The 16,040-nt window shown below is 31.7% G+C and overlaps 2 protein-coding genes across 3 annotated transcripts in view; one reads left to right on the top strand and one right to left on the bottom strand.

Annotated features, from left to right (window-relative positions):
- The first annotated feature begins 8,295 nt into the window (after nucleotides 1–8,295).
- On the top strand, nucleotides 8,296–9,724 carry LOC107481594 (NAC domain-containing protein 104). The gene is made up of 3 exons (XM_016101864.3): nucleotides 8,296–8,785; nucleotides 8,885–9,162; nucleotides 9,272–9,724. Exons 1-3 carry the CDS (start codon nucleotides 8,620–8,622, stop codon nucleotides 9,413–9,415), a joined length of 588 nt encoding a protein of 195 aa, XP_015957350.1. The 5' UTR covers nucleotides 8,296–8,619; the 3' UTR covers nucleotides 9,416–9,724.
- Nucleotides 9,725–12,750: 3,026 nt separating this feature from the next.
- LOC107481743 (mitochondrial arginine transporter BAC2) overlaps nucleotides 12,751–16,040 on the bottom strand; it is a 4,085-nt gene continuing 795 nt past the window's right edge. The window contains exons 2-8 of one of the 2 annotated variants that reach the window (XM_052259643.1): nucleotides 15,838–15,903; nucleotides 15,647–15,763; nucleotides 15,488–15,563; nucleotides 15,144–15,239; nucleotides 14,288–14,804; nucleotides 13,845–13,980; nucleotides 12,751–13,272 (exon numbers count right to left, since the gene is read on the bottom strand). In XM_052259643.1, coding sequence (XP_052115603.1) covers nucleotides 13,072–13,272; nucleotides 13,845–13,980; nucleotides 14,288–14,804; nucleotides 15,144–15,239; nucleotides 15,488–15,563; nucleotides 15,647–15,763 — 1,143 coding nt within the window. In that variant the 5' untranslated portion in view covers nucleotides 15,838–15,903 and the 3' untranslated portion in view covers nucleotides 12,751–13,071. Of the gene's footprint in view, nucleotides 13,273–13,844; nucleotides 13,981–14,287; nucleotides 14,805–15,143; nucleotides 15,240–15,487; nucleotides 15,564–15,646; nucleotides 15,764–15,837; nucleotides 15,914–16,040 lie in introns of both variants that reach the window. The other variant, XM_052259642.1, reaches the window with a different exon arrangement.

The following is a 16,040-nucleotide window of genomic DNA, read 5'->3' on the forward strand; positions in this document are numbered from 1 at the left end:
CTAATTTTTACTTTATGAATTTGATTAGATTTTGGTTGTTGAATTTGTTTGTAACTTGAGTATTTGACTAAATCTCAATTATTGAAATTGGTTCAATTATAGCATAGTTGAAGTTTGATTATAGTATGAGTTTTTAGCTTTGTGTTAGGTATTTTTAGAAGGAATGGTGGTCAGTGAACTTATTTGTATTTTTTTCTCTTAAACAAATATTGTTTTGGTTTATTGTTGCATTGGATTCAATTTTAGTTGTTAAAGTTTGAATGGTAATAAAAAGGAAGAATGGTAATAAAAAAGAAAGAAAGAAAAGAGAAGAGAAAAAAAAAAGGTTTGGATACTCCAAAAAAGCAAAAGCACCAAGATAAAGGGGAAGAAATAGTCATTGGAGATTAAACAAAGAAATTCCGAGAAAAATTAATAACTCATCAAAGGGGAAGAAATAATTGTTTTGATCCGTTTAGTTGTTGATGGCAATGTCGGAGATGACAACGGATTCTACCCCATAATTATATATCTTTATTTTGGTTTTTGTATTGTTACCTTATTCATGTTTGCTCTACTCTATTATGTTGAGCTCACTTTCTTCAAAACAAAAAATAATTGTTTTGTCTTGGTGCTTCAAATTCTAGTTAGAAGCATTAAATTTTGTAAAATTTTTAGATTGTACTATTACTTTATTGCAATGAGAGCATAATTATATATTCAATTTCGATAATCACAGCAGAGGTATAGATTGTGAATGTAATTGTTATGAGGAGGTGGTTGGTTGTTTCGTGTTAGCTTAAGAATCTATTGTAAATATTCTTAGAGAGGTTACTTATTTTTTAATGGCAATATCAAAGGAGAACGTTTAACTAATCATAGGATATTTTAGTCTCTTACCCCTTTTTAATTAGATCGAATATGTTAACAACAATCTTTAAAAAAAAAACTTGATTTGTCTTTTACGTCCAACGTTGTATGATTGTTGCAAGTTGCAATAAAGTAATAGTAGTAAGTAGTAGCATCTCCACCAAATTTCTTTGATCACTAGTGAGTATAGCCCACACCACAAGGAAACAAAACACACACAGCGTGCATTTCATGTCATTTCAACTTCTTTTCTTCCATTGCCACCTTCGAAACTTGAAGATAACTAGCCTATTATTTGAATTGGAATTGTAACTGATCACCATGTTTCAACTCTGAGAGGTACAAATTAAAGAGTAAGCAACCATTGTAACAAGAAATTGAAGTAGGAAGGGATAATATAATAGTAGGCACAAAAACAAAACAGCATCTTGCTACTTAGACACTCAATAGGTCTTATTTAAATGCAAGCATCAAAGGTCGATAAGCAATAATGAAGAGATTAATTAAATAACATTAACCTTACAATACAAGCATATAATTTAAAGGTACGAACATATAAATATTGTGATGTTAGAGGTTTATTAGGGATATAAAGTAGTATGTATAATAATATAGATTTGGTACCTAATATATCAAAACAAGCATTCAAGTGAGAGAGAGAAATTAAAGCTAATAAAATACCATAGTATTTGTCAACTTTTCACATCAACATCACACCATAATTTTTGAAAAATATAAGAGGGGCCAAATTAAGCAATACACATTACAGCCGACAGGCTCATTGGCTTCTTTTTGAAATTTTTACATGTGTAGTTATCCATGATAAAATATTTCTTCCAGTCAAAAAAGTCAATGAGGGTCAAAATCCACTACCCAAATTCTAGCAATAGATGTAGGTGAGTGATATGATCATATGAATACCCTAATCACGGAATTAATATATATTTGATACAATATTATACGGTCAACATTCACATTACTTTTCACTTATTACCATGTTCACAATTACAATTTTTTTTGCTTTAATTTGTTAGGTTATGTCTCTTTATTATTCCTCCTTTAATTTGTATTATTGTCATTTCTTAAAATTAATATTTATAAATGCATTTTTAAGGTATATTTAATAGGAGAGCAAACATATTAATTTAATCATTATTTTTTTATACAAGTCTTTACGAGTTATTTATATTCACACACGCACATTCTTCTTCGTTATTTTCCTCTTTTGTTATCGTCGTCACCAACACCACCTCCTCTTCCTCCCTTTTTTTCATTAAAATTTCTTCTCTTTTTTCTGTTTCTTCCTTCTCCTCCATCATCTTCATCATCATGATCATCATTGTTATAGTCATTTTTCGTCTTCTTATACATATTGTCGTTATCGTTAACGTATAATTTTTGTCATATTGATGACGTTGTCTGATTCAAAATTAAAGAAAATATTTTTGTGCATTTGTAGCAAAATTTCGATGTAAGAATTCTGAATCTGAGTTGTTATTGTGATGAATTTGTTCCATTCTCGTTTCTATGTTTTTTGGAAAATTTGCAGTGTATTTTGAAAATATTTCGGTGTATTTTTATTTTGATAAGTTCTGCATAATTCAAAACTCTTTTTCTTCCTCTTCCTCATCTTCTGCTTCTTCTTCTTTTTCAGTATCATCATCATTTTTTTCTTTTTTATTTTTTTATTTTACTTTCTCAAGTTTCTTCTTGTTTTATTCTCTCAAGAATAAAAATAAAAAAATCAAATAAAGAAGAAGAAAAATATATATAATACTATAAAATTACTTGGAAGAGGATAAACTTACATTCATTCAACTAAAAGAAAGAAAGAAATAAGAAAAAAAGGGAAAAATGGATTACAGAAGAAGAAACAGCAGAAGATGAGAAAAAAGAAGAAGAAGAGTTTTAAATTATGCAGAATTTATCAATACAAATCTACCAAAAATTCTTAAACAATACACATAAATATCTTAGTTTTACACTGAAATTGACTACAAATACACAAAAATATTTCCTCTAATGCTGCATTTTTTTCTTCTTTTTTTTCTTATTTCTTTCTTTCTTTTAATTGAATGAACGTAAGTTCATCCTCTTCCAAATAAGTTTGCAGCATTATGTGCGTGTTTCTTCTTTTTCTTTGTTTGATTTTTTTTGTTTTTATACATGTTAAAAGAGTAAAACAAGAAGAAATTTGAGATGGTAAAACAAGAAGGATAAGATGAATAAGAAAAAAAAAGATGAAGATGATGATGATGATGATGATGAAAAAAAAGAAGCAGCAGAAGATGAGAAAGAGAGAGAAGAAGAATTTTAAATTATGCAGAACTTATTAGTACACATACACCGAAAATTCTTAAACGACATATATAAATATCTTAGTTTTACATCGAAATTTGCTGTAAATACACAAAAATATTTTCTTTAATGTAGAACTCCTACATTACATTCAATTCAAATAATCAACGATGAACAACCATTTTCACAAACAAAAACAATATTATTCACCAACAGAATCATAAACTACTAACGAAAATATTAACTGGAATCGAACCACACCTCAACCACTTGATTGGATTCAAAACAATAATCCACTTCACTCTGGTTCAATCGACAATTTGTACTTGAATCATTCATTATCTCCAACAACGAGAAAACTGTTCAAAATTGATTTCAGTGCTGGATTTCATCATTTTTTTTCTTATTCATCTTTTTCTTCTTGTTTTATCTTCTCAAGTTTCTTTTTGTTTTACTCTTTTAATAAGAATAAAAACAAAAAAATCAAACAAAGAAGAAGAAGAAACACATAATACTGCAAAATTACTTGGAAGAGGATGACCCACATTCATTCAACTAAAAAATAAAATAAAATAAAAAAAGAAAAAAGATACATTAAAGAAAATATTTTTGTGTATTATTTGTAGCAAAATTTTCATGTAGGAGTTCTGAATTTGAATTGTTATTGTGATAAATCTGTTCCATTCTCGTTTCGGTATATTTTGGAATACTTGCGGTATATTTTAAAAATATTTTAGTATATTTTTATTTTAATAAGTTTTGCATAATTCAAAACTCTTCCTCTTCCTCCTCCTCATCTTTTGCAGCTACTTCTTCTTCATTTTTTTATTTCAGATTCTTATAATTTTTCTTGGGAGGAAAAAATCAAACAAAAAAAAAATACATAATGTTACAAAATTAATAGAAAGAGGAGAAGGAAAAAATGCAACAACAACAACAATAATAAAAAGAACGATGATGAGAATGAAATACGCGAACAAAAAGGAGGAGAAACGTAAAGAAGAAGGAAAAAAAGAAAGAAGAGAATGAGAAGGAAGAGGAACGCGTGATACAAACTAGGGGTGCACATGGGCTGGGTGAAGCCGGGTTTGATGGGACCCGGACCCAGACCCGACCCGAAATATACACCGGATCTATTTATTAAACCCGAACCCGACCCTAGACCCAATGAAACCAATACACTTTCGCGCCACAATTATACCGGGTGAAAACCGGGTGAAACCGGGCCGTTAACATTACATTACGTTGATACCTTCTTGTAAGCTAACATGTAAAAATATCCAAAATTCCAAGACTCCAACCATTATTTAACATGATAAAATTCACTTAGAAAAATATAACAAGAACCAACCATTCTTTAAAATTAAAGCATAACCACAATCAATACTAAAGCAAAACCATAATCAATACTAATATCGTCTAATAATACCAAATATTTAAATCAATACAAATAACACAATATTATGCATTAGTCTAAAGTCTTATGCATTCTAAACATAAAACATTAACTTATAGTCTTATAATGACTAATAACACAAAATATTAAGGTTTACAATACTTAAATTTCACATAAGAATAGTCATGATTCATCACTAATAACACAAAATATTAATTGTGTATGATGACCGGGCCACCGGGCCGACTTCGGGTGACCTGAGCTATGGGCCAGACCCGACCCGAAATAATGACCGGATCTATTTTTGAGACCCTTACCCGACCCTAAACCCGATAAAATCACACCAAATTAGCCTCTAAAGTGTTCGGGACCGGACCGGACCTTCGAGCCAGGCCGGGTCTGTACACCCCTAATACAAACATTGAAAAAAGAACAGTGTGATTTTACGCACAAATTATGTAAGTAAATTTTGTTAAGTTAGAATTAATTTGTATGTCAAAAATGCTTATATGTGTAGTAAAACTATTAATTTAAAGTTGTTTAATCCAACTTTTATTCCCTAACAAAACTCATTCTTAGATTGCGGTTATACAAAAAAAATTAAAATTATATTATTTAATTTGACATCTATAATTTTATATATATAATATTTGTAATTATATGCTTATTATATCTAATATTATTTAATTATTCAAACAGTAATTAAATAATAATACAAAATAACATAATAAGTAGTAATTAATGAATATAAAATAAAATAATTCTTTATTATTTTAAGTTAATTTTCTATTATCTCACACAAATTTTTGTTTATATTATTATAAATAGATACAATAATACAAAAAGTATATCCAAATATATTAATTTAAAAACAGTAAAAATGAAAAAAAATAATATACAAATATATAACACTCCTCTAAAACAAAATTTATAGAGTACTAGGTATTCGAAGTGACTAATAAGTATATTTATTTTTTAATAAGTACTGAATTTGAATCTTTAATAAATAATATGGAAGAAATTCAGCTTAAAATATCTAAACATTTTTAAAATATACAAGTTGGATTAAAAAAAAGCTTAAGGGTTAGTAAAATTTATTAATTTTTTACAACACTTTTAGTTATCAATCTAATTTCTTTAGTTTAGCAATTCAATAACATACTTTTAGCTTACAACTTTAAATATTATTAACTAATTACTGACTAAAATTAATAAATTATGGTAGCCTTTTAATATTTCTGGTTGGATTAATCGAATTCTTAGTAACAAGGTTAGTTTCTTCTTGAGAAAAGAAAAATATGACTTGGATTAATCTAATACTGAAATGACACCAACCTTGCCGGAGGAGGTATAGAGAGACATGCATTTCACTATTTTTTTCTCTCCAAGAAACATGGTAATGTTATTTTCTTGACTATATGAGCATGTTTTGTTAATAACAAATACATTAGTAGCAAGAGTAGAGAGTAATATATAGTCTTATCCTTAAGACATGAAGGATGAGTGATATGGATGGCCTAACTGCTATTTTAAATTACGCTACTTTCAGTTGCTTCTTTTGTCCACAAATATAGCAGTCAGATTCCAACATTGGTGATCCATGAATCAAATGCACACTATACCCTTTTTCTTATTCTTTTCTTCTTTCAGATTCAAATCCTAAGAACCATTGTATGTGCAAAAGTACTAATACATATGACTGTGTTTGTTTACAGAATAGTACTGAAACATGAATATAAAAATACAAAATTGTATTTTTTCTCAAATTTTTTGAATGAAAAAAAAATGAAAATAAATTATATTTTTATAATTTGTTTTATTTTATTACCAAATATAATATACGAATACGGTGACACATGTTTGCTGTTTGATTTGGTTAGACACAAATTTTCAAAGGACACAGAAGAATATTAAATTTGTGTACTTTCAATTTGGTGAGACACTGAAACACAACTTATGAGATACTAATTTTTTTACTCTTTTACTTTTATTTAATTTTTTATTTTTAAAATTTGTTCTTCTATCTTTCCAATTTTTTTTAATAAAGGGTAATTCAATCTTTTTTAAATATTTGTGTGTTTTGTTTATTATTTTTACCAAACACAATACATAGACACAAATATTTTATGTCTATGTCTTTAATGTTTATTTCTTTGTGTCTATGTTTCATCTTATATATCAACCAAACAGAATAATTTATCTTATCCTGTTCTCATAAACAAACGCAATATGCTCATATATCATACATTCAATGAATTAAGTAATTAACATAGTACTATATATTGGATCATAAGTGGCTGTTTCATTACAACAAAACATAAGCTTTCAGATTTTTGAAACCCCATTACCTAATCAAATAATGCTGTCTAAAAAGGAGATAGAGCTTCATTCACAACTATACAATTACTGTGTGTAACAGCTACTAGTCATAGTAACATTCTTTTTTAACCATAAAAATGAAATTACATATATATAATTTTTTTATGTCGGCCAACAAAAGGAAAAGAAGGATAAAGGAATAAGAACGTGTGAGAGATAAACATGCCTAACTCTCTGACCCACCACTCAATTACCATAAACATCAGCCAAACTTGCCTACTCAAATATTTGTGCCATATCATAATTCTCTTTTAGTATTCTTGATTTCTTTCCACACTCTGCCTAATTGACCTTCATTAATTATACATAATTGGGATTCTTTTGGAGGTCTCAGTCATCTTCAATTGTATAATTACTTGACATCATGGCAACAAAATTGTACACCATGGATTTTATTGCAACTTGTGACTTATGTTAAAGAATCAAGGTAACTATGGTGATCAAGAACCATGCTCATAGTCATAGTTTAGGAAACTTGCTCACTGGGCCTTGTGGAACAAACATACACAATTAAAAGTACATGACAATATATGTAATTTGATCCGTTCCCAAATATTATACAAATAAAAATACTAAGATATAATAATATAATTGCTGATGTCAAAGCCAGAAGAAAAAATCAATGATAATTGAGCTGCAAAATACCATTTATGGTTAGAAAAGTTATAAGCAAAGTAGTAGATTCCTAGTGTGTAGTTATTCTTTTTTATATAAGATGTTTATGTCTTCTGCAAGATTTAATAATTGATTAATTGTATGAAATAATGTGGGGCTTGTTTGGCTCCACCAAGGAAACAAGAAAATCAGTTAAACTCTCCTTTGCAAGGAAATGTTTTGAGTGCTTTGTTTTCATGTGGAATGTATGTTCAAGTTCCCACTCTGATCTGATCCTGCCATTAATTTCATTGATTAGAAAGCAAGGCAAAAAGCATATGGGTAAGGGTAAGGGAAGCAAACAAGAAAAAAGGTTCTTGTATTTAAAATACAAACCTATGATAATTGCTAACCATTATGAAGCATATGTAGGTAGGTCTACACTACTACTTCACTCCATGAGGTTGGTCACCCCAATTCAACTGCTCCAAGGAACCCAAAAATTATACTCATGCTTGCCACGTGGATATCACAGGTTGATGATATCAGCATGAAGTGTCATCATGACCCACACTATAGCAGTACATACATTTATGTTATTATATATCAAACATTTTTGTCTTTTGAATCTAGTTTTTTACACCATACTTATAAACAAAATTTCTCACATTTTTTTTCTCTAAAAAGCTATATTGTATCTGTTTCTATAATAAACGAATCAATAAAGCTATCAAAAGATTTCTTCTGCTACATACACATTATGATTAAACATTTAGAGGCCAATCCTCCAGTAAGATTCTGTTACACTTCCGCCGCCTTGTATGCTTGGTGTTCAGTGCTTAAAGTGCCTCAAACTTTATCCAAAAATATTTTTTGATTTGATGAAATATTGAAAATTTATATCAGTGCTGTATTTGTACATGATAAATAAGACTCCAGCTTCAGTTTCACGTCATTTCTCTCTCTCTCTTTTCTCTCTCCCTCCTTTCTTTGCACTATAAATAACACACATACCTTGGACCACCAACACCAACACCTTCATTCTCCGTTTTCTCACATACCCTTTTTGTAATAGCAGCAGCTGGTTTGGTTTTTTTGCTTCAATGGGGGATAGCAATAATGTCAATCTTCCACCGGGGTTTCGATTTTATCCCACTGATGAAGAGCTTGTAGTCCATTTCCTTCAGAGAAAAGCAGCACTTCTACCTTGCCACCCTGATGTCATTCCTGATCTTGATCTCTACCCTTTTGATCCATGGGAACTTGATGGTATCATTCTTTCTCTATGTTCCAATACTTGCATGCACATTGCAAGAGAATTGAAGTTGATGAATACAATCATGTGTGTGTCTGTGTGTGTATGTGCAGGTAGAGCTTTGGCAGAGGGGAACCAATGGTACTACTACAGCAGAAGGACACAAAATAGGGTCACTGCCAATGGTTATTGGAATCCAATGGGAATTGAAGAGGCAGTGGTTTCAAACTCAAGCAACAGGAGAGTTGGTATCAAGAAATTTTATGTGTTCTATGTTGGAGAAGCCCCTCATGGTAACAGAACCAATTGGATCATGCAAGAGTATCGTCTTTCAGATTCTGCAGCATCCTCTAGCAGATCATCAACCAAAAGAAAATCACAACCAAAAACAGTTAGTACCACAATTTCACCTCAAAAACATAGTTCAAGTTCAATAATGTATGCCACTTAGATTATTATTATTATTGATTTTTTTTCCTTCCTGGTTTTGGTGTATTCAGGATCATAGTAAATGGGTGGTATGTAGAGTTCATGAAAGTGATGAAAATGATGATGATGGTGATGGTGATGGAACAGAACTCTCTTGTTTGGATGAAGTTTTCTTGTCATTGGATGATCTTGATGAAGTAAGCTTGCCAAATTAGATGATGCAAAACTTTTGTTAGCAGCATTATTATCCCAAATGGGGATGATTAATTAAGGCTAAATAGCTGTTTAATGCAAATTTGTTAGTACTTAATGTAGTTAAGTTTGTTTTTTTTTTTTATTTAGCTTTAGCAGTGTAGCTGCAGAAATTGCAATCAAAAAGTGTTTTAATTAAGTTGCCAGAGCTAGAAGATTTTCTATAGCAACCTTTGAAGTTGGGGCACTAGCTAGGTGAAATTTATGGCCAAGCAATATGCATTGTGACGTTATGCTTTCAAATATACCATTGAAACTTACTTGCTTACTTACTTTATTTTGATGCTGACACGTGGTTAATTACATGCCGAGTAATCAAAAAGTGTCCATTGTCAACCACTAATATCAGCAGTAATTATTTGATCTGTAATTAAAATTCCATATAAGATATGCAAAAGCAAGAGGGACGTCTCATTTCAATGCAAAATTCTACTAGGAATAGGAATTTCCTGGTTCAATGTAGTGTAACATGATGAAATCCAAACCAAATCCAATTGAAATTCTCACGTGCAAGGATTGTTGAGTGAATTAAGATTTGAATTCATAGAATACAAGTTGAAACAGAGAGGAAGGTTGTGGAGCCCATTCAGCACTGTAATGGAAGGTTGCAAGTGAACATAGCATATAGATCACAATAACATTGATGGTATTTGGTAGCTAGTTGTCTTGTGTCGCAATGCTAAGGACATTTCATTTATTTTTTGTTTTTTTTTTTTTTGTTATTGCATACTTGGATTCCTGCTTAGGGAAGCATCAAGTCATGTGTGATGCAAGCATTCGCATGCTTTCAAGCACCAACACTAGCACTATATTTAATAATAATAATAATAATAATAATATGCATATATTATGATCATCACAATAAGAGTGCCATACCAGTCCATTATGCTCACCTTACTCATGAGATTCGATCTTTATAGCCAAGATAGATAAAGAGGGTTGTAGTTTGATGTGTAGAGTCGATCACACTATATGTCAAATGAAATATGGTTAATTAATGATATGCTAACACTTAATATTTAGCATGACCCTAAAAATGTTTCACCAACAAAACCAAATCACATAATAAACTTCTATCACATGTTGCTATAAAATTTGAAAGTCTCATGCTCAGAGAACAAACTAATTAAACTACTCTCTATAAAATTTGAACTTGGTTATATATATAATCACAGAAGTTATAATCTCTCACAAATTATGGGAATCTCACACCACTAACATATACTAATAGCTTGAATAGTCATAAGCTTTTATTACTTGCATTACTCAGTGAAGTCATAATCCTTGTCAAGTTAGCATTTTCTAATATTCTATGTTTTTTTTTTAACTGTTTAAAAAGAGAGGTCAATTCTGTTTTTCTATAATTGTCAATGGCCTGATTAATTATTAATATAAATAAGCACTATCAAGTACAGACTATCAACTAATAATTACAATCCCAACAGTGTGATTGATCGAATATAAATTCTAAGAAAAACAGTCTCACTGAAAAATCCTTACCTCTTTTAATAGAATTTACCATGTATTTTTCTTTATACTATAGATGATAAAAAATACATGATCCACAAACTGATGCAAATTATTTAACTCTCAGTGTCCAAATTCCCTCAGATTAACTAGTAACTTTTTCTATCACTCCCACCCAAAGCATCCTAAACTAGAAGACATGCCCTGCATGTAAAGGAACAATATGAATGAATTATGAGATCAAATGCATTGAAATGCCTTCCTCTACAAGTCGTTTAATTTCCCTAGAAAATTTGACCGAGAGATCATTGATCACACCACTCTTACTTGGTTTTTACAATTAGGGATAATGAGAGTCACAATATAACTAAAAAAAGCTGCAATTCAAGTATAACCCTTGTCTTCCAAGTCATACTAAAGCAAGATTTCAATCAGAATAGCCTTTTCACTTTTGTTCCTAATTTGTTTAAAAGTCACATGCAAGTTCTGACACCTTGGGATAGAATCCAACACCTGCAAGCTGCAACTTAGTACTCAAAAGTGAACACAAAAAATATATTGATTTTGTCCTATCTAACCATACCCATGCCATGCTACCCTTCATTAGTCCATTCTTCATATAATAATAAAACTATTTCATTGCTTAATAAGCTAGTAACCACCGAGCCCCCTAATCATCTCACTCGTGCTTACTTATTAACATACCACATGTGACTTGACAGAAAGGTGTGATTTTCGGTGGCAACTTCAAAAACACCAAAACTCATTACTTAGGACTCAAAATTATATACTTTATGGATTTCATTTTAATCCCACACAGGAATTCTAGCCCCCCATTCGGATGAAAAATCCAAAATCAAAATGGAAGTCATAATGATTGTTCAAAGTCTTGAGAACATACACAATATATATAATGGACCAAAAGTTTTCCATCTTATTCATAAAGCATTAGTTGTTTGCAACAAAATTTATGTGTGTGTATGGGACATAAAGGGGAAGATGAGTGCTTGACATGTACCTATCAATCTCAGTATCAGCCATGCTGGCTTCTTTGGGTTGCTTGTTTTTTAGGTATGATGATGGGTTTCTTTAAATAATGACAAAAAGTGAAATTGGCTTGAATGATTATGAGGCCAATACCTATGTAGCTTTTGAGTGAAGTTAATTTATACTACTCCATCCATGCAACCATCCAAGGTCAACATAAAAGTTCAAAACAAGTCAACCACACATAAAAGGATTCATCAACAGGGAAAAAGGTGCTGCTTAGAGGTGAAAATGCTCAGTGAGATTTGAGTGTGCTAAAAGGAAGAGGACTTTGTCCACTAATGGTCTGTTTTAGTGACTTAAATATAAGAAGGGACAGGAAGAAAATACATAGTTTGTATTTACCACCCCATTGTTTTGGGATCCTTGCATTATACATGTACACAAGTGTTATCAGTTAAACTACTAAAAACACTTGATAAATACTGATTTATCTACATCAAAATATTTTAAAATAAATTATATTTTAATTCTAATTATGTTTAGTTATTTTATTATAAGATAAAGTTATGTCTTTAACCTATATTTTTGTCAAATAGGCAATTTTAGTCCATTAATTGTATTTATTTTCAATTTAATTTCTTTTTTATTTTTTCAATTTGGCTTCTCCATCTAATTAACACAAAATGCTAATATGACACAAATGGTAACAATGTGCAACACATGTATTGCATTAAGTCAATATTTTTATCAGTTATTTAAAATGAGGCAAAATTAAGTGAAAAAGAAAATTAGGAAAGATAATCTACATTTATATTTACGGGGTATAATAGCACATATACAAGGGGAAAATATACATTTAATCTTATTTGATTATCGGTCATTGAAAAGGTACAAAATCTGGAAAGGAAAACATGTTCCACATGCAAATCCCTCAACTCACAAGAATCAGTTTTATGTGCAGTAAACAACATGCAGTCTTTTTCTCTTTCTTTCAATCTGTTGATCATCAAAGTAAATAATTCATTTCACTATTTCAATATCCTATTCAACTATGGTAATTATGAAGAAATATCTGCTTCTATTTCCCTTTACTAGTACACAGCGGCACAGATCATGTTATTCTTAGGAAGAAAGAAAAAGTACTAGGCATTTTAACAGGAACTCAAGTCAAATTAGAAGCAAGATGATCAACAGCGAAGAAATAACTTCCTACAATCATGAATGATGCAAGCCCAGAGCGAGCCATCCGCCACCGAAGACCACGGAACAATAGATTCCTGTCAGAAGGATGGATCCCGGTATATCTTTCAAACTTGTTTCCTGGCTGTTTCCACTTCAGGAGCCTTCTCTCCATTGAAACGTACTGGAACACGACAAGTGAACTACTGTCAGATTGGTTGGAATTTGGAAACTCATTAAACGGAGGTTTTATTTTACTTAACTAGATATTTTTCCATGTTAGGCATGGCATTATAAAGAACCAAATGTCCTAATTCATCCTACTAATTATTTAAATAAGCAGCCAGTGGTAGTGACAAGCTTGCCTTTGCAAGTCTGAATGAAAAATTACAACAATCCAAGTGAGTTACTAATGACAACATGAAGAGAGAGAAGAGTACAGAGCCATGCTTAATTTAGCTAGTCAGAACTTGAACATTGTTCAAGACTTCAAGTATTTATGTTGTGCTTAAGGGAATGGGAGAGGCATGTCAGCATTGGTACTAAGGTTAGGAGGTAGTGGGTTCCCGTGCCTGGGCTGTTGCTATATCTTCATTAGTATTAAAAGTGCCAAAGTCACTATGCAGAAAAGAATCAAACAACTTATGGCTTGTTCTGATTTCTGCTAATGCATCAACATGTTATTAAAGAGTAAACAAAAGACGAAGTTCATAATTCACAAGATTTTAAACATTTTCTATAACAAGCAAAACATACCTTTGGTAGCACAGTGCACTGTGATCTAGTTCTTGTAGTATCAAAGGCATGAGAAGCCGCAGCAGCAACTGAAGCTGACAATCCAGCAGCAATACTAACAAATAAAGGAGACAATGGACCAACTTCTTCATCTGACCTGAGTCAAGAGAAGCACATTTGAACAAAAAGGGCAACTAGACTAAATTGGGAGTCAAAAATAAAAAAGATGCATTGAACCTAAATGTGAAATCAACTAAACCTATTTAGAAGTAATTAAAAGTAGGAATCAAGACAATAACTTAAATACCATCAGCTGCAGGTTGTAAATTCCAAAATCAATATTTTTCACAAAGCTGATATTTTTCATAAAACCAAACATAACTATCACCTTAGCAGTACAAAAAATACCAAGAAAAAAAATAGGTGTTAAAAATAATCCTTTTATTGACGATCAAGAGATAAACCTGGGAGGAGGATCCATCCCTACAGCCTTCCAATCAAGCATTGCTTGATGCAGAAACTGCCAGCCTGAGAAAAATACACCACCAAACACAGAATCTCGAGCAATTCCCGAACGAAGACCTCTCCATAATGCGCCCCATCCTTCCAATGATATAATATCAGATGGCCTTCTGACGTTGCAAACTGATGGTGGCTTCCCAGATCCTGTCATCATCCAAGGATACTCCAGCAATGCACTTGTCACATTAGTATTTTTGGTAGATAGGGTAGAGATGAGACCGATATATTGGTTCAAGGATCTCTTGTCAGGATAACAGCCACTCAGTAATCTTGAAATTAAAGGTGGTTGGGCTCCCTTTTCCAAAGCAAAAGTAGAGTTCGGAATGTATGAAGCTGAGGAAACCTGTTCACGAAGCTTGATAAGTTCAAACGGAGAGTTTATCAAAGCCTCTACAGCACCAGCTGCCATTCCAGCCAAAAGAGCATCAGAAGCAGAGACATAATTATCTTCCAGTCCATCTGCCAAAAATGTAATTGAGCACCAAAATCATTCTCCAAGAAAAACGTGTCACAATAATGACAATATAAATATAATTCACAAATATCAAACTCCAAAAGGTACTGTTAAATTTTCAAAACCCAAGTCAATTTCCTTGAGGTCAACTAACCAAGGGGTCTCTCGAAATAACATAACGCTACGCATACAAAATTTCAATCTTTAATGATTGATATGAAGAGGGACATAGAGTCATTTGGAACAAAGCAGTACTAATTTCTTATGTGAGTATTTCCTAAAAAGCTGAATCATAAAATGCTATTTACCACACAATTGATTTGCAGAAAAAATATAGGAATTACCCTTATAAAAGGCAGTGATGATTTCATAGACCCCAAATCGAGCTCCAAGACCAAGAACCCTTCCAAATGCTAATGATCCATAACCACTAAACAGACCTGAAATGCCTCAATTACAACATGATATATGAGCTATGATGTATGCTCAGTTTGAGCCTTGACCAGTTATATCACTCATATTATCCATCCATAGAGAACTTAACATTCGCATTCTGATGTCTATTATTAAGCTTACACAATTCCCAATCTAGCTCCAGCAAAAGGTCCACTACTTCTCCTATCAACTTATGATTCACTTATGGAACACCCCATCATAGCATTAAAATAAAAAATCCAGCATATCCTACCTGAATGACCAGAGAGAGTGAGAATTCTAAGCAAGAGCTCGGCAGCATTCAATTGTTTACCGGAACTAGAAGCAACCTTGAATATAAAAGAAAAGAGGCCAGTTTGAAGCAGTTCAAAAATGAAAGTGGATGGGGGATTATAAACAAAAGGATAAGAACCTGAGTGAGGACTTTCATGGTGTCGAGGGGATATGTGAGAGCAGAAGCAAAAGCCACAGAGCCAACTGCAGCAACACCATGAATCACAAACATCTGGCTCTTGGACAAGTCATCCATCTGAAAACCAAAGAGAAAAAAAGTGAGAAAGAAAATGGCAAAAGGAATCAGCGAGGGTTTATGATTGTTGGTACCTTGGTGGGTGATCCACTCTCTTGGGCTTTCTTAACGGGCCGATTTTCTCACTCCGGTTTTATGGACTGATAAGTCCTAAATGAATCCAAGTTCAAAATGAGAAAAATAACTCACTCCAAAAGGAAAACATGCATAAGATATTTAGATGTCACAGAGTGACAGAGGGCTGCTCCAAGCAATGACTTAAAAGAGCTATGGAGGC

Source organism: Arachis duranensis, chromosome 3 (assembly GCF_000817695.3).
Source record: "Arachis duranensis cultivar V14167 chromosome 3, aradu.V14167.gnm2.J7QH, whole genome shotgun sequence".
In the NCBI taxonomy this organism is placed as follows: Eukaryota; Viridiplantae; Streptophyta; class Magnoliopsida; order Fabales; family Fabaceae; genus Arachis; species Arachis duranensis.

Excerpts from the sequence above, each read along its gene's own strand:
- LOC107481594 (XM_016101864.3), top strand. The coding sequence starts at position 8,620 with ATGGGGGATAGCAATAATGTCAATCTTCCACCGGGGTTTCGATTTTAT. Across the intron at positions 8,786-8,884 it reads TGATCCATGGGAACTTGATG|GTAGAGCTTTGGCAGAGGGG; the intron begins GTATCATTCTTT and ends GTGTATGTGCAG. Across the intron at positions 9,163-9,271 it reads GAAAATCACAACCAAAAACA|GATCATAGTAAATGGGTGGT; the intron begins GTTAGTACCACA and ends TGGTGTATTCAG.